At 36.9% G+C, this 22,430-nt stretch overlaps 2 protein-coding genes across 2 annotated transcripts in view; one reads left to right on the top strand and one right to left on the bottom strand.

The window, feature by feature from the left end:
- Positions 1–9,196, top strand: part of LOC139940361 (epididymis-specific alpha-mannosidase-like) — a 27,985-nt gene extending 18,789 nt beyond the window's left edge. Inside the window, exons 14-19 of the mRNA XM_071936575.1 lie at positions 436–552; positions 1,632–1,863; positions 2,878–3,054; positions 5,802–5,929; positions 6,875–7,022; positions 8,069–9,196. Of these exons, the coding sequence (XP_071792676.1) occupies positions 436–552; positions 1,632–1,863; positions 2,878–3,054; positions 5,802–5,929; positions 6,875–7,022; positions 8,069–8,151 (885 nt within the window). The 3' untranslated portion in view covers positions 8,152–9,196. The remainder of the gene's footprint in view (positions 1–435; positions 553–1,631; positions 1,864–2,877; positions 3,055–5,801; positions 5,930–6,874; positions 7,023–8,068) is intronic.
- Positions 8,859–22,430, bottom strand: LOC139940363 (free fatty acid receptor 4-like). Its single transcript, XM_071936578.1, has 2 exons — positions 22,367–22,430; positions 8,859–11,870 (listed from the first exon to the last, which is right to left on the bottom strand). The coding sequence occupies exon 2, from the start codon at positions 11,854–11,856 to the stop codon at positions 10,669–10,671; it is 1,188 nt and encodes a 395-aa protein (XP_071792679.1). The 5' UTR covers positions 11,857–11,870; positions 22,367–22,430; the 3' UTR covers positions 8,859–10,668.

Below are 22,430 nucleotides of genomic sequence, written 5' to 3'. Positions count from 1 at the left end.
TCTGTAACTTTCCTTTAAGCGGCTCTATGAAATTGGGCCCTGTGGTGGATTGAACAAAGAGTTAAGACTAGTCTTATGTCCAAATTGTCCTAACTTAGGACTAGCCTTTAGTTTTTAATAACTCCTAAAGAGTTCTAGGACTAGTCCTAAGTTAGGACTATCTTTGTGAAATCGACCCCTTGTACCTCATAAACTTCACTTCCTTAAGGTTACGAGTTTTATCTCAAGTTAGGATAAGTTACTTGACCTAACTAAGGACTAGCCTTAGGTATTTAATAACTCCTAAAGAGTCCTAGGACTAATCCTAAGTTAGGACTATCTTTGTGAGATCGGCCCCTGGGCATACATGTAGAAGAACCCAAGATCAGGGAATTCATACTTTTTTGAACAATGACTTCACACTTTGCACTTTTGTCCTTGACTCCTGTTATTCAGAACTACTATCCACTGGTAAGCTCAGCTCACATTGAGTCAGTGAAACAGGATGTTCGTTTGACGGTCATGTCAAAGAGAAGTCATGGTGTGGCGAGTTTAAAGAACGGCCAGATGGAGGTATGTACAATAATCTGTGAGTTCAATATCATCCTTCTAGAAGTCTTTGGTCCTTCTGAATTCATTTTCACTTGTTGTTCCTAAAACTCACACCTTATGGGGGGGGAGTTCTTTCACACATGCTGGATCTTCTCTCTGGAACGAACTCCCTGAAATTATTTGTAATATTGCCGATATATCAAAGTTCAAAGTTACTTTGAAAACTCACATTTTCAAGGTGTATTTTTTTTGTTCATTGTTTTTTTGCTTTCCATTTCTAATTAAATAATGTTTTCCCTAATTGTTATTTTGCTTTCTTTTCTCTGGACATCTCTGCACCTTTAACATCTCATTAGAATGATACGGCACATTAAAAATGCCTACTATTATTTTTATTATTATTATGTAGCCGTACAATTCATACACTTCTTCAATACCCCCTTCCTCCCCCTAAAAGTGTACAAAGAAAAATTTTGTGTTTTTTTTCCACATTATTCTACATAGAAATACTTGAATGTGAATTCAAACCCTGTTTATGATGAGCACAGATATAAGAACTTAAAGGCTGGTATAATACCATAATTTCCTGCGTACAAAACAAAGCTTATCTGTCCCACAAAAGGTCGAACAAACTAAACAAAAACATTGAGTCTTATTTAACGGTGCAAAAAAGGCCATGAAGTTTTTATAGGTTGACATTATTTTCAAAAAAGGAAAGCTTACAGCGAGCATTACCCCAGAGTTACAGCCAAAATAAGGCATCAGGATAAACCAGATTAGCTTAGCATTTCACTCTATTGTTCATGGTTTCTTGTTTGAGGTAATTCTGGTATTTCTGAACTCGAAATGTATACTCAAAAGTCAATTCAAAGTAAATATACAAGTTTTGAATTCAAATAAATTTACATATTTATTATTTTCATGTTAACAAACTGCAAAAGCAGAAGTAACAGAAATAACTTATGATTCAAGGCAGTTATGCAAATTTCTCCGTGTGACAAAGTCTACTTATCCAATTTATTCTTTTATAATGAGTCACTAATAAGTTTAGATCTAGAATGATAAATGATAAACTTGTTTTCATGAATGATTGCGATCAGGTGATGCTCCTTCGACGTCTTGTCACCAACTCCGGCTACGACGACAAAAACAACCTGACGTTGGAGCAGCCACTTGTTGTCACGCCAACGCTCTGGTTTTTGCTTGGTAACCGCACGCACTCCAGCGAGCTTCAACGTCGTGCCTGGCTGCACTTGGAGAACCCACCGATCGTCATGGCTGTCAATCAAACTCAGACAGCGTGGTATAAAACATGGAAAGCGAACAGAGCAAGTGAGTTCACATTTGTTGTTTCGCAAATACTCTTCTTCTTCTGACTTAAAGAAAAATAGACAAGATGTTTGACCCGACCTTGAAGAGGGATGTACTTATGGTGTACGTAGGGTTATGGGCCGAGCGGATAATAGCACCAAACTCAAGCTCTGGTGTTTCTGCTCAGCAGAGTGTGGGTTCGAATCCCGGTCGTGACACTTGTGTTCCTGAGCAAGACACTTAACTATAATTGCTTCTCTCCACCCAGGGGGTAAATGGGTACCTGTTAGGGCAGAGATGGTTCTGGTGATTGATTTAGCCGAATAGCACATTATTTGTTGCACAGGCTTTATAGTCCCCTGGGAGCTGAGATGGTTTAATGTTGGAAGCGCTTTGAGACGCCCTTCGGGTGTAAAAAGGGGTGTATATATAAAAACTGGTTCTGAATATTATTGTTATTATGTACCTGTCAGCCATGTTGACTCTGAACCATCCAATATCCACCATAATCGCTCAGCACATGATAAATCAATACACAAATACTCAGGGAGTTAGCAGAGGTCTTAAAATAAGTATCAAGTTCTGTCGACAATTAAAAAGCGGATACAGTAGGATATGGAAATCTTTCCATAAGGGTTGTGGGGGTTTTGTTTTTCAAACAATTTCTTGGCTGAGAAAATGTTTGCCTTTCTTCCCAAAACACGATTCCGTAATCCAAGTAATTATATTAAAAAATGGCTTTACCAAACCACAGTTGATGCTATTAAATGGTCAGAAAGTAAGAGAGTTAAGAATTTTTTTGCCAGGATTTTTTTCTTTTTTCTTTTTATCCCGAAACTCGATTCTGGATTCCAAGTAATATTATGAAAAAATGCCCTTAACAAACCAAAGTGGATGCTATTAAATGGTCAGAAGGTGAGAGGGTTAAGAGTGTTACAAAATTGAACCCAACCAGAACATTCTTTACCACAAAGAATCTGGCCAGAGACTTTCTCTTTACCATTCTTACTGTCTTTTTCTTTTTTTACAATCCAGAACAAGTTCCAACAGTTGCAGAGCTCCAGGGTTTATGGAATGAGAACATCATAAGCAAACCCCTACCTACAATCTTCCCCGACCTTCCTCCTAACGTCCACCTCTTGACATTTAAGACCCCAGGCTGGACGTACAATACCTCTCATGAGGCACACCTTGAGGACATCCAAGCTAAATGTAAGATTTCACACTTACCTTTGGGTACTTTTTGTACAACTCAAAACATAAACATTCACAGATTTACTTACAGGGTTTAACAAAAATGATGGTAGAATGCTTCCCTTAAAATAATACTTGCTGAGATGCTGTAGTTTTTGAGAAATGAGTTGAACAATTTTTACAAAAATAAGTTTTGTCTAATTGAGACGAAAATTATTTTAGCATGTACCAACTCTCCATTGCTCTGAGATTTTCACATTTTGCCAATCAAAATTACTTGTTTGCAAGCACAGCAGCTTTTGATGAAGTATAAAGCATTTTGAGTATCATTTCAATTAAAGACACTGGACACTCTTGGTAATTATCAAAAACCAGTCTTCTCACTTGGTCTATCTCAACATATGCATAAAATAACAAACCTGTGAAAATTTGAGCTCGATTGGTTGTCGAAGTTGCGAGATAACTTTAAAAGAAAAAAACACCCTTGTCACACAAAGTTCTCGAAAACTAGGTCACTTCAGAGGGAGCCATTTCTCACAATGTTTTATACTATCAACCTCTCCCCATTACTCGTTACCAAGTGAGGTTTTATGCTGATAATTATTTTGAGTAATTACCAATAGTGTCCACTGCCTTTAAAATTTGCGGGAAAGGATATCAGTTTTGAGTATTTATCCAAACAACGTTTGAATCTGAGAAGCGTTTCCATCAGAAAGGTTTCTCATGAAAATAATTTTCGTCTCAGTGATCACGAGACGAAAATTATTTTAGCATGTAAAAACGTATTTTCATGACATTGTTTTACTCATTTCTCAAAAATTACAACACCTCAGCAACTAATATTTTTTACCATCATTATCTTCAAACGCTGTAAGTGTAATGTAAATCTGTGGACAATGTGTTTCGTGTTACAAAAAGTGCCCAAATCCTTTAAAATGAAACTTTCACCAGTTAGTTGTATTGCATATTTAACATTTATAAAGGGTTAAAATAATCAAACTGTTCCAAAATCCAAAGGTAAACAGTCTTGTTAAATTTACGCTGAATAATTTATTAAGAAGGGATGCATAAAGTTACAAATGAATCAAGAATTTAACACATTCAGGCTTTCCACTTCTCTACGGTTCCAAAGTCCACTTGCACATTCCATCGATGCTACACAGTACTGCTTTTATGTTTGCATCATCTTTCGTCTTCACTGCATTTTTCCTGTGAGAGCTCCGGTAGAATTGTTTAATATATAAACCAATCACATCATATGATGAAACAGCCTTCTGTTTTTAAAGTTCTGAATAATTGGGAAGTAATTGATTTTGTAGACGTGGATTGATAAGTAGAGATTGAAGTGAAGATTGAAGATGATTCTGTGGAAAGCCCAATTAAAGGGAAGGTACACTTTTGGTTATTACTCAAAACAAACAAATATTAACTTGGTAATGAGCATTGAAGAGCTGTTGATAGTATAAAACATTGTGAGAAACGGCTCCCTCTGAAGTAGCATAGATTTTGAGAAAGATGTAATTTCTCACTAAAATAATAAAAGACTTCAAGCCAGAAGTCTTTTATTCGTATCTAAAAGCACACAAATTTGTCCAACAAGGGTGTTTTTTTCTCTCATCATTCTCGCAACTTCGATGACCAATTTAGCTCAAACTTTCACAGGCTTGTTATTTTATGCATATGTTGAGATACAGCAAGTGAGAACACTGGTCTTTGATAATTACCAATAGTGTCCAGTGTCTTCAAAACAATTGAACGGTTCCAAAGACCAAATGAATACTTGTGTACCTTCCCTTTAAAGGGTTTTGGTACCTTTTGTAGGTCAAGCTGCTGGCCATGACATGAATCCCTACTCTCTGTGAATGAAGATGTATGTAATATTATTTACCTGTAGAAGTTTCAGCTTCATTAGTTGTCAAGGTTTTGAGAACAAAGTTAAAACCCCAGAGCAATGTTTTCAGGAGAGTTGCGTATTCGTTAACTACATGCTAGAATAATTTTCATCTCTTGAGAAGGGTAGGTGTACATTCGGTAATCATTTTTAAGATAAAAGGCTATAAAAACCTATGGTACAGCATATTTCGATAGTTTTAAAGGCAGTGGACACTACTGGTAATTACTCAAAATAATTATTAGCATAAAACCTTACTTGGTAACGAGTAATGGGGAGAGGTTGGTGGTATAAAACATTGTGAGAAACGGCTCCCTCTGAAGTGACGTAGTTTTCGAAAGAAGTAATTTTCCACGAATTTGATTTCGAGACCTCAAGTTTAGAATTTGAGGTCTCGAAATCAAGCATCTGAAAGCACACAACTCCGTGTGACCAGGGTGTTTTTGTTTTTCATTGTTATCTCGCAACTCCAATGACCAATTGAGCTCAAATTTTCACAGGTTTGTTATTTTATGCATATACAAGTGAGAAAACTTGTCTCTGACAATTACCTTAGTGTCTTTTTTGAGAATCATTTCGCTTCAAAGTAATATGGTTATAGAAAAAGATATTATTTTTTATCACTCAAAATTTTAATCTGAGACATGTTACTGTCAGAAATGTACTTCAGATTGTTTATTTTTAATTACGGATTATTCTTTTTGTGTGGACATAACCTGATTTTCAGCGATACCTCAAAAACGCCACCACCTTTTGAAATAAAATTTTCACAGGCTAATTTTATTGTTTATTATCTACATTTCCCTTGTCAGTTGTCATTGAAATCTAACAATACAAACAGAAATATTTTAATGTGTTTCTTTTTATTGTTCAGTGGCAAATGGAATCTATGATAGTTCCAAAAAACCTCAAAATCTCAAACGAATCTTAATCCGTCTCCAACATCTGTATGAGAAAGACGAGCATCCTATCCTCTCTAAGCCAGTTACAGTGGATCTTGTGGTTCGTAAAACATCTCCTTCAATTCCCCCACCATCATCTTCAAATTCTATTGAACTACTGTATATTTTCTTAAAGGATTTGGGTACCTTTTCAAAGTGTCCATAGATTTACATTAAACTTACAGGGTTTGAAGATAATGATAGTGGAAAGCTTCCCTTCAAATTTTACTTACTGAGGTGCTGTAGTTTTTGAGAAATGAGTAAAACAATGTCATGAAAATACGTTTGTAAATGATTAAAATAATTTTCGTCTCATGAGACAAAAATTATTTTCATGACATTGTTTTACTCATTTCCCAAAAACTACAGCACCTCAGCACGTAATATTTTCAGGGAAGCTTTCTACTATCATTATCTTCAAACTGTGTAAGTTTAGTGTAAATCTGTGGACATTGTGTTTTTTGTCCTACAAAAGTTACATAGACCCTTTAAAGGCACTGGACACTATTGATAATTACTCAAAATAATTGTTACCATAAAAGACTTACTTGGTAACGAGCAATGAAGAGCTGTTAAAAGTATACAACATTGTAAGAAACAGCTCCCTCTGAAGTAACGTAGTTTTTGAGAAAGAAATAATTTCTCACTAAATCTGTTTGAATCTGAAAAAGACTCGAGGCCTGAAGCCCTTTTTCAGGCATCTGAAAGCACACAAAATTGTGCAATAAGGGTGTTTTTTTTCTGTTATTTTCTTGTAGCTTTGAGTATCAATGCATACGTTGAGATACATCAAGTGAGAATACTGGTCTTTGGGAATTACCAAAGGTGTCCAATGCCTTAAAGAGTGTTTCAGAAGAGCAGTTTTACTGGGGAAACTTCTTCCTTCTTATGCTTCATCATCCTTATGGGTGAGCTTTGCTTTAGAATGCTTTCCCATATTTTTTTACAAATTTAAAATGTCCAAAGCACTTCCTCTTTTTTCACTTGTGATATTTTTCTCTTTCAGAAATTCTTGTCTCCGTTCAATCAATCTATCGCTGAGATTAGTGAGCGAAGTCTGTCGGCAATCTGGCCCATGAACCAGGTCAAACGCTGGACTTGGAACACTAAAACGGGCGTAGAAAACGATGAGGCTACCGACGATTTCAATCAAGGTGAGTTCAATTTTGAATTTGGTTCATAGTTTCATAAATCAATCAATAAACTACTCCTTTTTTTTTAGTGTTAAACAGAAAATTTTCATTGGAAATCAGTCTTAAAATAAATGGCAATAAAAAACATTTGTAAGAAGCCTATAGCAGCATTCGATAGTATAAAGCATTTTGAGAAACATTTCACTTTGAAGTAATGTGGTAATGTAAAAATATTTCAGTTTTTATGCCACAAAATAAGAAGTTTGTGTATTCCTATTGAGGATCATTCTTCCCGCATGGACACATTATTAACTTCAGATTTTCAGCGATATAACACGACTACCTTTTGAAATGAAAGTTGCACATGTGTTTTTTAAGGATTAAAACAATTGAACTGTTTCAAAAACCAAAGGTATATTTTGCCTTTAAGATGTAAGACATTGGAAAATTAAATTCTATGTAAATTATGTAATTCTTATTATAGTTATCAATATAAACCACAAGGGAAACTGACTGGGTAAATTTGTAAATGATTTTTGGGGTTGAACAAAGAATTGACTAGAGTGGGATTCGAACCAATGACCTCCGGATTAACGTGCCGGCGTTCTACCAACTGAGCTATCTAGCTACAAAGATATTGACAAAATAGGGACACTGCCAATATAGGGCTAGATAGCTCAGTTGGTATTATAGTTGTCATTAGAAAAAAAAAACATTTTTATAAGGGAGCTGTAAAAAAAACGGACAATTTCATTGTTTGTGTAAACTTTTAAGTTTTAACAAGCAGTATTGTCTCACAAAATTGTTGAAAAATTTATTCTATATTCAAACTTTTTAAGTGCACAGAAAAAGGAATAGCCATTTGCACTTGTACACTGTTTTTCAGTTGTACATGTCATCATTGTTAAAGAGAAAAAAAGAAACACAGCTGATCGTCTATATTTCAAAATTTTATGAAGGTAAAATCAACTGGGAGTTCATTTATTAACCATTTGGCAAATCAATTATAATTGAAAGAAAAGTTACATATTTTGTGTTGAATAGCTATTATTTCTAATTTGTTACAGATGCTGTTTCTGTGGTACCGACTAATGTGACGTTGAATGCTCAAGAAATCAAGACATTCTTTGTTACCTTTGGAAAGAAATAGAACTGAACTTGACTCTACAAATGTCTCAAAGAACCGTAGAAGACTCTAAAATAAGGTCAGACCTCTGTTACATTACACATAGACTGTACAAGTCTCGTTAAAGTGCATGAGTATGTTTGCTTTACACGTTAAAGACATGGACACTATTAGTAATTGTCAAAGACCAGTCTGCTCACTTGGTGTATCTCAGTAGGCCTGGGCGAATTATTCGAATATCCAGTTAATGGCGAATAGGTTTTCCTATCCATAACCGCGAATGGCTTTTTTTTTCTTAACCGGATATCCGCATAGGGCGCGAATAGCTATTTATAAACCGGATAGTTCTGTAATTACATCCAAGTAACCGGTTATTCTTTAATATCCGAATATCCGCGGACGTCGGGCGACAACTGACATGAATGTTTTGTACTAATCCTAATGAAACTTCTATTAAGACAGCATAAAACATAAATTAAGTATTTAACTATGCTCACCTCCGTGAAGAGTTAAAACAATGACATTTCTGACGTAATTTGTTCAAAGATTACACAAGTTTTCCTTCATGTAGTCATCCACGATCAAAAGAAAAAGCAAATCGCCATCTTTAAATTAGATCCGGTCATTTTTATGAATGAACCGAGTGACACTGTGTAAAACTTATATCAATCCGCCCAGAAGATCTCATTCACAAACAAACAGCGCCCTCTAGCGACAAAAAAAAAAAAAAATTAATAGCGCCCTCTTGCAGCGAATTTTTTTCTTCGAATATCCGGTTAATTTCGGATAGTTGGCCAGCGGTATCCGAATAATAAAATTTCACTATTCGCCCAGCACTATATCTCAGCATATGCATAAAACAACAAACCTGTGAAATTTGAGCTCAATTGGTCTTCGAAGTTGCAAGATAACAATGAAAGAAAAAACACACTTGTCAAATGAAGTTGTGCGCTTTCAGATGCTTGATTACGAGACCTCAAAATCTATGTCTGAGGTCTCAAAATCAAATTACTTTTTTTCTCGAAAACTACCTTACTTCAGAGGGAGCCGTTTCTCACAATGTTTTATACTATCAACAGCTCTACGTTGCTCGTTACCAAGTAAGTTTTTATGCTTACAATTAGTTCGAGTAATCACCGATAGTGTCCAGTGCCTTTTAAGTGCACCAGTTTGTTTCCTTTATACATTAAAGTAGTGTGCAAGGGACCCAAAATGTTTGGATACGGGCGAGATATGCACGGTCTATGTTAAGGAGTAATAGGAAATAAACATCCTAACAAATATACTCAAGACTGAAATCTTTAAAAAAGTTTTAAAACCATGAATTTGTTTTTACAAAAATTATGATACACAGCGCTCTGCAGTTTATTATAATTCCTGCAGTTTTATAATCAATCATGTCATATATTCTTTGTTTGAAAGAATTTGGATGAAAATAATAATATATTTAATCAAGGTTTGTCAATTATTAACGGGCCTGTGTGTAGTCATGGTCAAAGCATGCCTGTGCTTTGAACTGGGTGGGCATGCTGTAATGTGAAAGCTCATTATTCCATGCATGGCCACAATTGTGGCTGTGCAAGCCTGATTTGATAATGACGACATAGCCCCTTTAATATTGTCCATGCTTAGAGTTTAATTTCCTTTAAAAAATATGGTAAACTTGTAGTAAAAAAGTGGTTCACAAGTCCACAGCTATTTACAAAAATTAATAAATAGATTTAAATCTTACTTATCAATCTTACTTATCAAAAAACTTTTAAAATTTTTCAAGTAGGGTAATTTTTTTAATTGAAATCAACTTATGAGAAACAAAGTTTCAAATATACATCAGTTTGGTTACCAACTTTTTAAGTTCAAAAACTTTCAAAAAGTTCTTTTTGTTCTGTATTGTCAAGGTTTTGGGTTTTTTATTTTTACAATGAATAAAAATTTTCACTAAGTCCATCGGAATCTTTTGAAATTATTTTTATTCTCACAGCTAAGGTTGGTCAAGTTTGGTCCAGTTTCATAAACAAATCATGCCTGGAATTACATGGAGGCCAATACCTCTGTTGCCCATGTCTTGGCCCTGTTGCCCCTTCAAAAGCTTACAATCGACTTTAAGGTTTCCAATGGAAGTACCCTTTGCAAAATTAAAATGGCATCGCCTTCCTCAAGGATGAAATTCCAGGCTTGAACAATAAGAAGGAAAACGCTATTTACAAATTAAAGGTGTAATACTGGTATTTACACAACTGTACAGTATAACATTAAACTTACAAATGGATGATCCTTCTTGTATACTGCAAAAAACTGGTGTGTTGCAATTGACTCTGTTGGTATCTATAAATGTGCCAACACCAACACATTGTTAATTGTATGATATAAGTAACAGGGATAACTAACACTATGTTTGTCAAATAGATACAGAGCTAGAGAGTTTTTGCAGTGTAGGTTAACCACTCTTGTCAAGACTACTGCTGGAATTGCATGTGCGTTTTTTCCTTAGAGAAGTTTGAAAATGCCATAAAGCATGTTGCAAAATGCTCTTTACGAAGATCAGGAAGGCGTTTCTGCTTCACAAATGTTGTTCATGGGGTTCTCATGACACGCATTCCTGTTCTCAAATGATGTCCTGTTCCGTACCTTCCCGCTAAGTGTGCGGATGACCTGCCGATGAATAGAGCCACCACCCCCACCAACTGATGAGTTACTCGCAGTCACCTCCTGGCATTGGCTCTTACAGAATAACCGCGCAAAGCGTTTTCGATACTGCACGTTTAGGATTCCGTAAACCACTGGATTAACGGCCGCGTTGGCGTATGTCACGATAAACACAGCCGTGATCTGATACGATTCCATACCATTCCTGTCATAGTCCGCCATAAGCGCGATTATCGTCATGGTTACCGGTCCCCACATCAAAACAAAAACTGTCACCATGGTGATAAGCATCCTCATAACTCTCGCCTCTCGCTGTACATTGGCAGAGGAGTTTAAAGAGCTTCTGTCTGTCCTGGGTGCGGCTACCATGTGCTCCCGCATTCGCTTTAAACTCATGGAGAACTTTCTCATAATGGCGCGGTAATTCCTGGTGATTATAGACATTGGGATTATAAACACCACAACAATGTTGATGCAGGAGTAGATCAGAGGCAGGTAAAGGGGGCCTGGAAAATCAAAAGTGCACACCGTGACGTTACGCCGAAGCCCCGTGTGGTTATCCTCGATGATTGAGTCTGTGGTCCGGAAGTAGAGAACCAATGGAAGGATGAAGATAGCTGCTCCGATCCAAACGAGTAACAAACGCAACAATGTCATATTTAGGGTAGACCGATGCCGTTGTAACGACACGATGGCCTGGTAGCGATCTACACTGATTAACACCATAGTCCAGACGCTGACGATACCACACACAAACTCAACCGCTGTCAAGAGGCGACATAGTACCTCACCAAAGACCCATACCCCAGTGACCCTAGTCACCATCACCAGGGGTACCATGAGGGTGAAGATGAGGTCAGATAGGGCCAGGTTGGTGATGAAGAGATTAGTGACTTGCCGAATAGCTTTGTATCTAACAAAGAATGATATGACTAGAACGTTACCACTGATGGAGACCATAGCCATTAAACCCATTACGGTGTTTTCGAGTATGTAGCTTTCCTTCCATGGTTTGTTGAACTCTGAGAAGAAGGTGAACAATGACTTGTTGGATGCAGAGTCCACGATGTAAGACAAACCCATGATGACAGTTAGATCTAAAAGTAAAAACAAATGAAGTGAAAGCAGTTCAATTTTTCCCTTCACAGAACTCGGGGAAAGTAGTGAGTATACAAAAGTGTATTCTTTATCCTCGATGCAAAAAAAAACCTTTCTATTATCGGTACCCACTGCTAACAAACTGCCTTTAGTCACCGGGCTAGCTCGATGGTCTATGAGTAGTATATGTAAGGCGAGTATGACCTCGTTTTTAGAAAGTGGATCATACACACAGTCATGTGGATCATTCAGGTGGGTCGTTCTATGTGGGTGTCTGATGGGGGTGTGACAAAAAATCCCCCCTCTTTTTACCATCACAGACAGCAAACGGGTAGGTCAAAGTGTAAAACTTCACAGTTTAGCTGATACGCTGTTGAGTTTAAGTTAACCTTTTTAAAGTAAGATCAGTTAATACGAATTTTTGTTTGTTGACCCAAATAACTTGTGTAAATAACACCCCCCTCGGTCAAGAGTGTACGAGCCCGGTAGTTGTGTTGTCGTCTGCTACATTTTGATCGTGTTCGAAACATGATCTGTTACCGTTACCGGACCGGACAACAAAGATCGAAGTGGAAGGCCAAATACAAAAAGTAAAGCACGTAGCATACGCCTCTGTAGGAATTATGAAAATGAAAAAAAAAACAGGAGGAGGAGGAGTTACGTGAAGACGTCAAGATGATAGTAATGAGTCAACAGATGATGATGATTTCGAAAATGAAGGGGAGGAGGAGGATGAATTCCATGAAGACGGTTGTGATGAATCAACAGATGCATAAGGATTATGAAAATGAAGAGCGGGAGATGTCCGGGGGAAAAAACATTGAATTTTTTCGCTTTAGAATGCCAAACTAATGTTTCAAAATGATTGATTTTTCAATCCAAACAGATGGAGTTTGTTTGATTCGTTGGATACAGAGCTACAGTATTATCAACGGAAGATATTAAAGGCACTGGACACTATTGGTAATTACCCAAAATAATTGTTAGCATAAACACTTACTCGGAAACGAGCAATGGAGAGCTGTTGATAGTATAAACCATTGTGAGAAACGGCTCCCTCTGAACTATAAGGTAGTTTTGAGAAAGAGGTAATTCCTGACCCAAATAATATAACTTTTTATGCATCTGAAAGCACAACAGAAGTGTGCAACAAGGGTGTTTTTGCTTTCATATTCTCGTGCAACTTCGATGAGCAATTGAGTTAAATTTTCACAGGTTTGTTATTTTTATGCATTTGTGTGGAGATACACCAAGTGGGAAGACTGGTCTTTGAAAACTACCAAAGGTGTCCAGTGTCTTTAACAATAATGGCAACTGAAAAACGGCGTACTAGTGCAGTTGGTTATTCCTTTTCTTTTTTGCAGTTAAAAAGTTTGAATATAGAATAAGTTTGTCAACAGTTTTGTGAGATATTACTGCTTGTTAAAACTTAAATGTTTACACAAAATAATCAAATTGTCTGGGTTTTTGTACATCTCCCTTATAAAGATGTGTTTTTCTATTGACAACTATAATACAAATGACATAATTTACATAAGATTTAATTTTCCAATGTCTTACATCTTAAAGCCATTGGACACTATCTGAACAAAACAAAAATTAAAAGTTCAACAATGAGACTTTATGATAAATGAGGAATGTGTATGTTGCACAGTCTGATGTTTTATTGCACTTTGCCTTACATAGTGTAGTATCCGTCCAATGTTAGTGTGTACTTTAGTTCTGTCGCTGAATGTTTGATGTTGACATTTACAATGACAAAATGTATGGTTACTTCGCACTTTTTATATTGAAGCACGTTTCGAACGTCTGTTTTAAAATTCCTGTATTGGTTATGCATCACTGTCAAGTCAAAATCTACTGAAAAACAGCCATTTAATATATACCGCGTATTTGGTACATTTTGGGCTGAATTACGTACAAACATAATTTTCTAATCGAGTTATTTCTATCTTTTAGTTGCCGATATCATTGATTTGATTGGGCTCTTGAAAAACAAATTAACTGTGAGTAGGTTTTGATTAACTGTGAGCGCAATTTGTGAAGGCTTACGAGTGCGAAGCCTGCATACATACATTTATCTTTGGTTTTTAAAGCCCGACTTTGTAATCTCGGGCACTATGAATTTGACATAAATTTAAAAAGATTTACTAAACATGGAGGAATCACATCCCTGTGATATAGGTGTAGGTTACATAACCTAATACATAACCTAATATATGTGCCTACGTCAGATCATGGAGGAAGAAAATAGTTCCTCCGTGGTCAGATCGAGTCAAATAAATCCACAAACAATGCAGCTCCACGAAATCCAAGCATGCGATAACCTAGACTTGCGTACAAGTCGTTAAATCGGCTACTCATCGAAATCGGGGAGCCATCGAAAGCGCGAGAGCAGTGATCTCGCGAGAGCACTTATCTCAGCGCGTGGGGCCGATTTAACGACTTGTCCACAAGTCTAGTGATAACCAAATCATCTTAATTAAGTTTCTTGTTTTCGTTGTAGTAACCTAAGTGATAAATCAAATTACAGGTGCTAACGCAAACACCTTCGTCGGCAGCATGTGAGGTTGGCAGTTCTGGATGTCATATCCAATGAGGCGGGAAAGTTTTAGTTTGATTTGCAAACACTTGCAAATAAACCGATAGGTTTTTCCAGCATTTCTGCTGATGTTTGTTTGAAGAAGTTCAGGAAAGATCTCACGCTGAGGTTGGCAGTTCTGGATGTCATATCCAATGAGGCGGGAAAGTATTAGTTTGATTTGCAAACACTTACAAATAGACCGAAAGACTCGTCCAGCATTTCTGCTGAAGTTTGTCACAAGAAGTAAAGCATAATATTAGTACAAAACGTTCTCGAGTGTTTTTAGTCAGTTCGTGTGGTGTCATTAGTTTGGATGTTATTATAATCGCAATTTTATTCAAATGAGAACATAGAATTAGCTGTTGCAAACTACTACAACCATACCAAAAGGACCTATATACATGTGATGCTAACAACATTAAAACATCTGACGTTTCCACCCAAGAACAGTCAGTCTGTTGACTCTGTCTGCAAGGGTAGAAACGTAAGACCATCAAATATTTAACGTAGGGTACTTTTTAATCTTTAGTGTGATAGTTTTCCCCCATAAAATGAGAGTAACGTCGGTATTTTTCAATCAAAGATTTCACATTAGTTTAGCCTGTATACTAGACTTGTGGACAAGTCGTTAATGGTCCCACGCGGTGAGATTGTTGAGTTGTTGCGGTGCTCTCGCGAGATCGCTGCTCTCCTGGTTGCCCCAGTTCGCGCGAGAGCAGTGATCTCGCGAGAGCACCGCCACAACTCAACTATCTCACCGCGTGAGATAGAATTGAGTAAACTTTCGTTCGCAACTTAAATAGAACTGTGATAGCCCGATAATAGTGCTCAACTTTTTTTCACTGAGAATAGTCAATGATAATGGGTGAACAAACTCTCTCATGGGTGAGCAAACTCTCTCGTTAACTTGTTGGTAGCAACCAGTTAAAGACACAATTTGTGCTAATGACATTCTGCAACCGTTCCCTCGCCGCTCAACCGCGTCACCTGTGCTATACCAACATAATCATGTTGTAACTAACCATAAACGCCGTATCGGTTTTTTGTTTTCAACATCCAAGCATATTCAGCGCTTCAAAACAAGAGCAATTTTGCAGAGATACTTTCTCACAGAACAACTCAACAATTCCAATGATCCTTAGACTCTGACGTCATCAGTTAGTTTACGAAAGTGTGTTTTCTTTGAAGCCGTGTGTATCATTTGTCACCAGGCAACAGTGAAGTGCCGCCCAGCTCGCTTCGTGTGTTTATCCATTTTGGCAAGTCCAGCGCTATCATATTATTTAGTTTTTATATAAATGAGTTGGTTAAGAGTGAGTATTTAGTGCCAACTCGTTGTTCGTTTTTATTTTTAGACGAGCATTTTAAAAGGGACTTTGTTGAGAAGATCGCTCAAGAAAAAAATTAATTTTGTAAAAAGCATTTTTAATGGAAAAGTACTTGGTGTCCATGGACCAAATTCATAGCGCAGCTTAACGGTAAGCAAATGTTTGTGCTAACTGTTGTAGACAAAAATCGCTCAAACGTAAGCGTATTGCACAGGGCCCAATTTCATAGAGCTGCTTAAGCACAAAATTTTGCTTAAGCAAAAAAATCCGTGCTTAGTAAAATCAGATTACCGGCCAAGACTCCAAGTTAACAACAGCTAGATATCAGTCATAAGCAATGTATATGGCATACAATTTTGGCCAGTAACATGTGTGAAATAAGCAAGCTAAGCAGCTCTATAGACCCCTTTACAGATAGGCCGGAAGTGGCGATTATGATGCATTTTGGGAGAGTTTACGAGTAAGCTACGCACGTTATATGCGTGACGAACATCCCAAAACATCGCTTCCTATCCCAGAATGCATTGTTTTTCCTATCTGTAAAGGGGTCTATGAAATTGGCCCCAGGTTAGCACTGGTTAGCGACCAGCTTGCGCGTTCTCGACCCCCTCACCGTGGATTTGCGTTGTGACGTCATATATTTTCATACAGAAACACCGGAAGCATGCCTTTCCGTGCTTATACCATAAAGGTAAATAGCAGCCCGATGAAATGGAAATCGCGCAGTAAGCACAAAATCCGACATTAAACAGCTCTATGAAATTGGGCCCGGGGTATGTTTATAAACTCCCTGCGCTATCAATAATTCAACTTTAGAATGGACTGGAAGAAATACGCGTCGCCAGGTTCAACCCACACCTCCTCTATGCAAACAATCCAAGAGGAACAACTAAATTTGGTGGCAAACAGCATTCTTGTTTGTTTTTTCATAAAGCTGCTGTATAGCAGGGAATACTGCCCGACAAATGTCTTTACTATATGCAAAAGTTTAGTCGGACACCAGCCACATGAGTGCAAACCTAGTTTAACTTTGACTGGTAGCCTGTTTCTGCTAAGCGATGCTACTCTGTGCTTAGCGATTTTTGTGCCTACAGGTATGAAATTAGGCCACGATGTTCAAGAGGAAAATAAAGCAGCTTTAGGCCCCTATAACTTATAAACATCATTGCTTAGAAAAAGTGTAGTCACCAGCCAAACTTTTGTTCAACTTGCACTGGACTCGTTCTACTGGGACAAGCGTATTACGTGAAGCACCATTTCTCCTATATAAGTGGCTTCGTGCAATTGGGCCATGCGGTGCTTCAAACTGAATGATATTCGTTGACAGGTATCAAGTATTTTGTAAATTTGTAAACATCTGATCCCGTTCACACGCTCTAGCAATGCATCAATCAATTCCATCTTTTTAATGAGTTTGTGGATTGTTTGGTTGTTTGGGGTTGTGGTATCATCGTCTAGCAATAGTGCTGTCGCCATCTTTAGTCATAATTCCCGTATCCAATAACAGTAATGATTGCTCATTGTTCATTGTACAACAAAGAAACAGACTGTTTCTCCTTCCAGTCTCGGATTTGAATGCGAGAAAATCAAAATGGCCGCACCATGACAAGCATCTCATTTCACTCAGTTATTCTGGAGAACTTCAGGCAATCTGGTGACGTTTTGGGACGTCAGTTCCAGTTTCATTCTTGACCTACAAACATGTATTATTTTTCTTTTCCCTTTTTTCCAATAGTAGTGAATATTGATTCTTCTTATTTTTATAGTCATAAAATATTCTGGCAGTCGGTTGTTTGTATCGATTTCAATAATGCAAAACAAGCTGCTGGGAGATGATTGTATTGTTGCATTTTGACTGTCTTGTGTTCTAATTAAGATGCCGTGAAGGTTGGGGCAGCCATATTTCTTTGCAAATTCTATTCTTAAACAACAATCACAAAGAGAATCTAAATTTCAAATAAAGTGTATATATTGAAAGAGACACACGACTCAAAGGGAACGTGCTATATTGTTTGGTTATCAGTGTTAAAAGTAAAGTGAAATATTCCGTAATTTCGCCGTTATTTACGGACTTTCCGTATAGGCAAATATTAATTATGCTAATTAGCGTAATTGCTATCCAACCACATTTGGTGGACATTAGTTATTCGCTCCGGATTTTCAGCAATTTTAACTTTAAAACACGATCACCTTCCTATAGATGATGGTTCTGTTGTGTACTTGTGTACCCAAACACCAAAGGTAGCATATAAACATTCCCTTTAAAAATGACTACATTTCTTAGCCCTGGTCATTTTGTTATTAATACCTATCAATCAAGTATTATCAATCACTGATAAGATCCCAGGTATGAAAATAGCTATCATACATAAATATTAAGGTTATCATAAAACTGATCATTTGCCGGGTGTCATTGCTAAGTTGCAAGAACTAAAAAAAAATTCTCTGAACGAATTTTGACTGCAGGATGATAATTCAAAACGAAAAAAATCAAACTAATTATATTAAAATAAGATCAAAAATACAATATTGAAGTTCCTCTGGGTTTTTTTTTTTTTTTTTGGGGGGGGGGGGAGTTAACTATCAATTGCAAATCGGGCATGCGTCTTGTTATGGTTACCACCAAAAATGTTGGATCACTGTTCTAATTTTCTGCAATCGATAAAAGGTATTTACCTTATACGAGCTTAATTAAAAATGGAATTTGAAGTCTCTGGCTGATGTCATATACATATAAAGTATGTAAAGTGTAAGCATGTGGGGTTTTTTGCCTTCGTGCCTTTTAATATTAGAAGTGCCTAATATAATTCTCTACGGGCCTTGGTCGCATGCCGTTGTTAAAGGATTTGGATACTTTTTCAAAATGTCCATAGATTTACATTAAACTTACAGGGTTTGATGATAATGATAGTGGAAAGCTTCCCTTCAGATCTTACTTACTGAGGTGCTGTAGTTTTTGAGAAATGAGTAAAACAATATCATGAAAATACGTTTGTAAATGATTGAAATAATTTTTGTCTCATGTCTTGAGACGAAACATATTTTCATGACATTGTTTTACTCATTTCCCCAAAACTTATACAGCACCTCAGCACGTAGTATTTTCAGGGAAGCTTTCTACTATCATTATCTTCAAACTGTGTAAGTTTAGTGTAAATCTGTGGACATTGTGTTTTTTGTCCTACAAAAAGTACATTGACCCTTTAACCGAAATAGTGCCGTTACTGTGAAATGAATCAATATTGAGTTTGTTGCTATTATTTGCCTACTCCCTTCAAACATACCGTTGAATGCTAATTTAATAAAACAGTTAAAGGAACACGTTGCCTTGGATCGGACGAGTTGGTCTTTGAAAAGCCTTTGCAACCGTTTTTTATAAAATGCATATGGGTAGAAAGCTGTTGTAAAAGTAGAATACAATGATCCACACAAACATGCCTCGAAATTGCGTGGTTTTCCTTCTACCTCGTCGACTAACACGTCAGCCATTTATGGGGGTCAAAATTTTGACTCCCATAAATGGCCGACCATGTTAGTTCGCACAGTAGAAGGAAAACCACGCAATTTCGAGGCAAACTTGTGTGGATCATTGTATTCTACTTTTAAAACATCTTTCCAACCATATGCATTTTATAAAAAACGGTTACAAACGCTTTTGTTTTGACCAACTCGTCCGATCCAAGGCAACGTGTTCCTTTAATATTATTTAACGGCTTTTCTTGATTCCACGGCACCAATGTGTACTAATTTTACAAACTATATAATATCAAAGTCTCCCTTTTCTCGAAACGAAGGGATATCTTCACACTTCAAAAATTATCCGTGTAGGTATTGATGACGTCAATGGAATGGGTCTAACATATACACACAGATCGATAATTACCTATTACGTGTAACATAGAAGCTGATTTCGTAGAGCTGCTTAGCGGCAAATTATGTGCTTAGATTGCGAGTTTCAAGTTCATACAGCGCTGTAACCGTAAGTACAAGTAAAATCATTTTAACATTTTTTAAAAGTGGTCACTGCACGAAACTAAACGACGTCACAATTCAAATCAAGATTGAACTCGTGGTTGAACGCCGTGTCCTGCTTCCTGTGAAAATATGTTTTAAGCTACTCTCTTCGATGTTAAAGAGTGAAAAACACCACTCTTTACATTTCGAGTTGTCCCTCATAATATGGCTCTTTAAAAAGACTTGATTATTTCACTATTTTGGAGGAATTTCACTCCGGGACAGAGTGAAAATCACTCAAAAAGATGCAAACTTCAATCTAAAAGACTTGAAGACCAACTCGAAAAAGAGTTGTCCCTCATATGGCTCCAAAGAGTGCATTTTTATCCTTCTGCAATTTTTTTTTTTTTTTTTTTTTTTTAGAGAGAGTTAGCAATTTTTGTCCGCCACAGTTAGCAGGAAAATTTGCTCACTTTTATATTCTTCAAGATTGGTGGACATCAAACCCAGGTTATCTTTCTCAATACTTAAGGGTCATGGTTTAATAATAATAATAATAGACACACGGATTACTGGGAACTGTGGCCCTTTTCAAAACCACGAATTCGGGTCTATATGCCTATCAGTCACTTTTAATGTGTGCACTTTTAGACGGGACTTCGAAAAGGCCGATGAAGCCTATTGAAGCTGAAGGCGTGATTTCGAAAATGTCCATTGGTCGCACCATCCCAGCATGACCCGACGCCATGTCGATGACACAAATCTTTTAATGGCCACAATCCTCGACAGCTAGGTTATTAATTGGTGCTAAATTGCATTTTCTGGAAGTTTCTCATTTTTTTCAAGTCAGATATTATTTCCAGAATGTTTGACCGATTTGTGATTAATGACTTAAACGCTTATCGGAAGCTATTCAGAGTATTTGTATTAAACTAAAAATGAAAATCGCTACGCATTTATGAAACGTTTAGTTGTGTGACCGACTTATTTGCGAAAAAATGGGAGGTAAATTAAAGACAATTGTCAATGAGTTGGAATGTTAAAGGAACACGTTGCCTTGGATCGGTCGAGTTGGTCTTTGAAAAGCGTTTGTAACCGTTTGTTATAAAATGCAATGGGTAGAAAGGTGTTGTAAAAGTAGAATACAATGATCCATACAAACATGCCTCGAAATTGCGTGGTTTTTATTTTACCTCGTCGTCTAACACGGTCGGCCATTTATGCTGGGAGTCAAATTTTTGACTCCCATAAATGGCAGACCGTGTTAGTCCGCACAGTAAAAGGAAAACCACGCAATTTCGAGGCAGACTTGTATTCTACTTTATACGCTTTTTATAGACCAACTCGTCCGATCCAAGGCAACGTGTTCCTTTAAATTTGCACGGGGATAATGAATATTGTTTGGTTTTACCATACATTAAACATGTGCGTTTTTCCCGAGTTCTGTGAACAAAGTTCATAGGCACATTACTCTATTGGGATTCGAACCAACGACCTTTTTATAGAGCAGATGTCTTATCAAAATAGACCACCGAAATTTGCCCGTTAGTTGGAAGCAGTTCAAATATTATGTTGTATCCCCGATGCAAATTAACATCTATTAATTTTGTGCGGTACCCGCTACTCAAATTATATAGGACTATATTTACTTGTTTTCTTGTGTATGTTATTTCATATACTTCATGTATATTATTATCCAAAGATTATCACAATAATGGAAAATCAGAGATTGAAAATATAAAGCATGTGGATAGTAATTAAATTAATATAAAAAGTGTTTGTTTACATGAGAAAAGAAAATAAGCTGTAGCAAGCTGCTTACCAACCAAAAGGACTAGGTCAATGCATGAAATATATTGGCATGACGTTTCGACCATTAGCAGTCTTTCTCAATATTTAATAGATGTAAATTTAAATCGGGGATCAAGACTATTAATTTGGTTCTACCCATATATACACCGATGCGTATTAGCAATTTCCCGAGCTCTGTGAAAAAAAAAAATCACATGCATTTTACTCGGGTGGGATTCGACCCCGCGACCCTTGCAATTCTAGAGCAGTGTCATACAAACTAGACGACCGAGATTGCCCGGTAGAGAGGCATTTCGAATCCTATTGGGGAGCTGCAAGTTCTATGGCAGTGGACACTATTGGTAATTACTCCGGAAAAAAATTATTAGCACAAAACCTTACTTGGTAACAAGTAATAGGGAGAGGTTGATAGTATAAAACATTGTGAGAAGCGGCTCCCTCTGAAGTAACGTAGTTTTCGAGAAAGAAGTAATTTTCCACGAATTTTATTTCGAAACCTCAAGTTTAGAATTTGGGGTCTCGAAATCAAGCATCTGAAAGCACACAACTTCGTGTGACAAGGGTGTTTTTCTTCTTTCATAGTTATCTCACAACTCCGACGACCAATCAAGCTCAAATTTTCACAGGTTTGTTATTTTATGCATATGTTGAGATACACCAAGTGAGAAGACTGGTCTTTGACAATTACCAATAGTGTCCACTGTCTTTAATAGATGAAAATTTACATCGGGGATAAAGAACACTAATTTTGGTTGTACCCCATCTCCAATGTTCAATTACAACATGTATCAAAATAATAATACCGGCATAAACTCACCATAACCCAAGATACCATTGGTCAAACTGAGCTGAAAAGTAAAAACTCTATCCTCCGCAGCAGT

Source organism: Asterias amurensis, chromosome 8, assembly GCF_032118995.1.
Source record: "Asterias amurensis chromosome 8, ASM3211899v1".
In the NCBI taxonomy this organism is placed as follows: Eukaryota; Metazoa; Echinodermata; class Asteroidea; order Forcipulatida; family Asteriidae; genus Asterias; species Asterias amurensis.
The sequence above is the reverse complement of the archived record's forward strand: the minus strand, read 5'-3'. Positions and strand labels throughout refer to the sequence as shown.

Bases quoted from the DNA above. Each gene is read 5' to 3' on its own strand.
- LOC139940363 (XM_071936578.1), bottom strand. From the start codon at position 11,856: ATGGGTTTGTCTTACATCGTGGACTCTGCATCCAACAAGTCATTGTTC.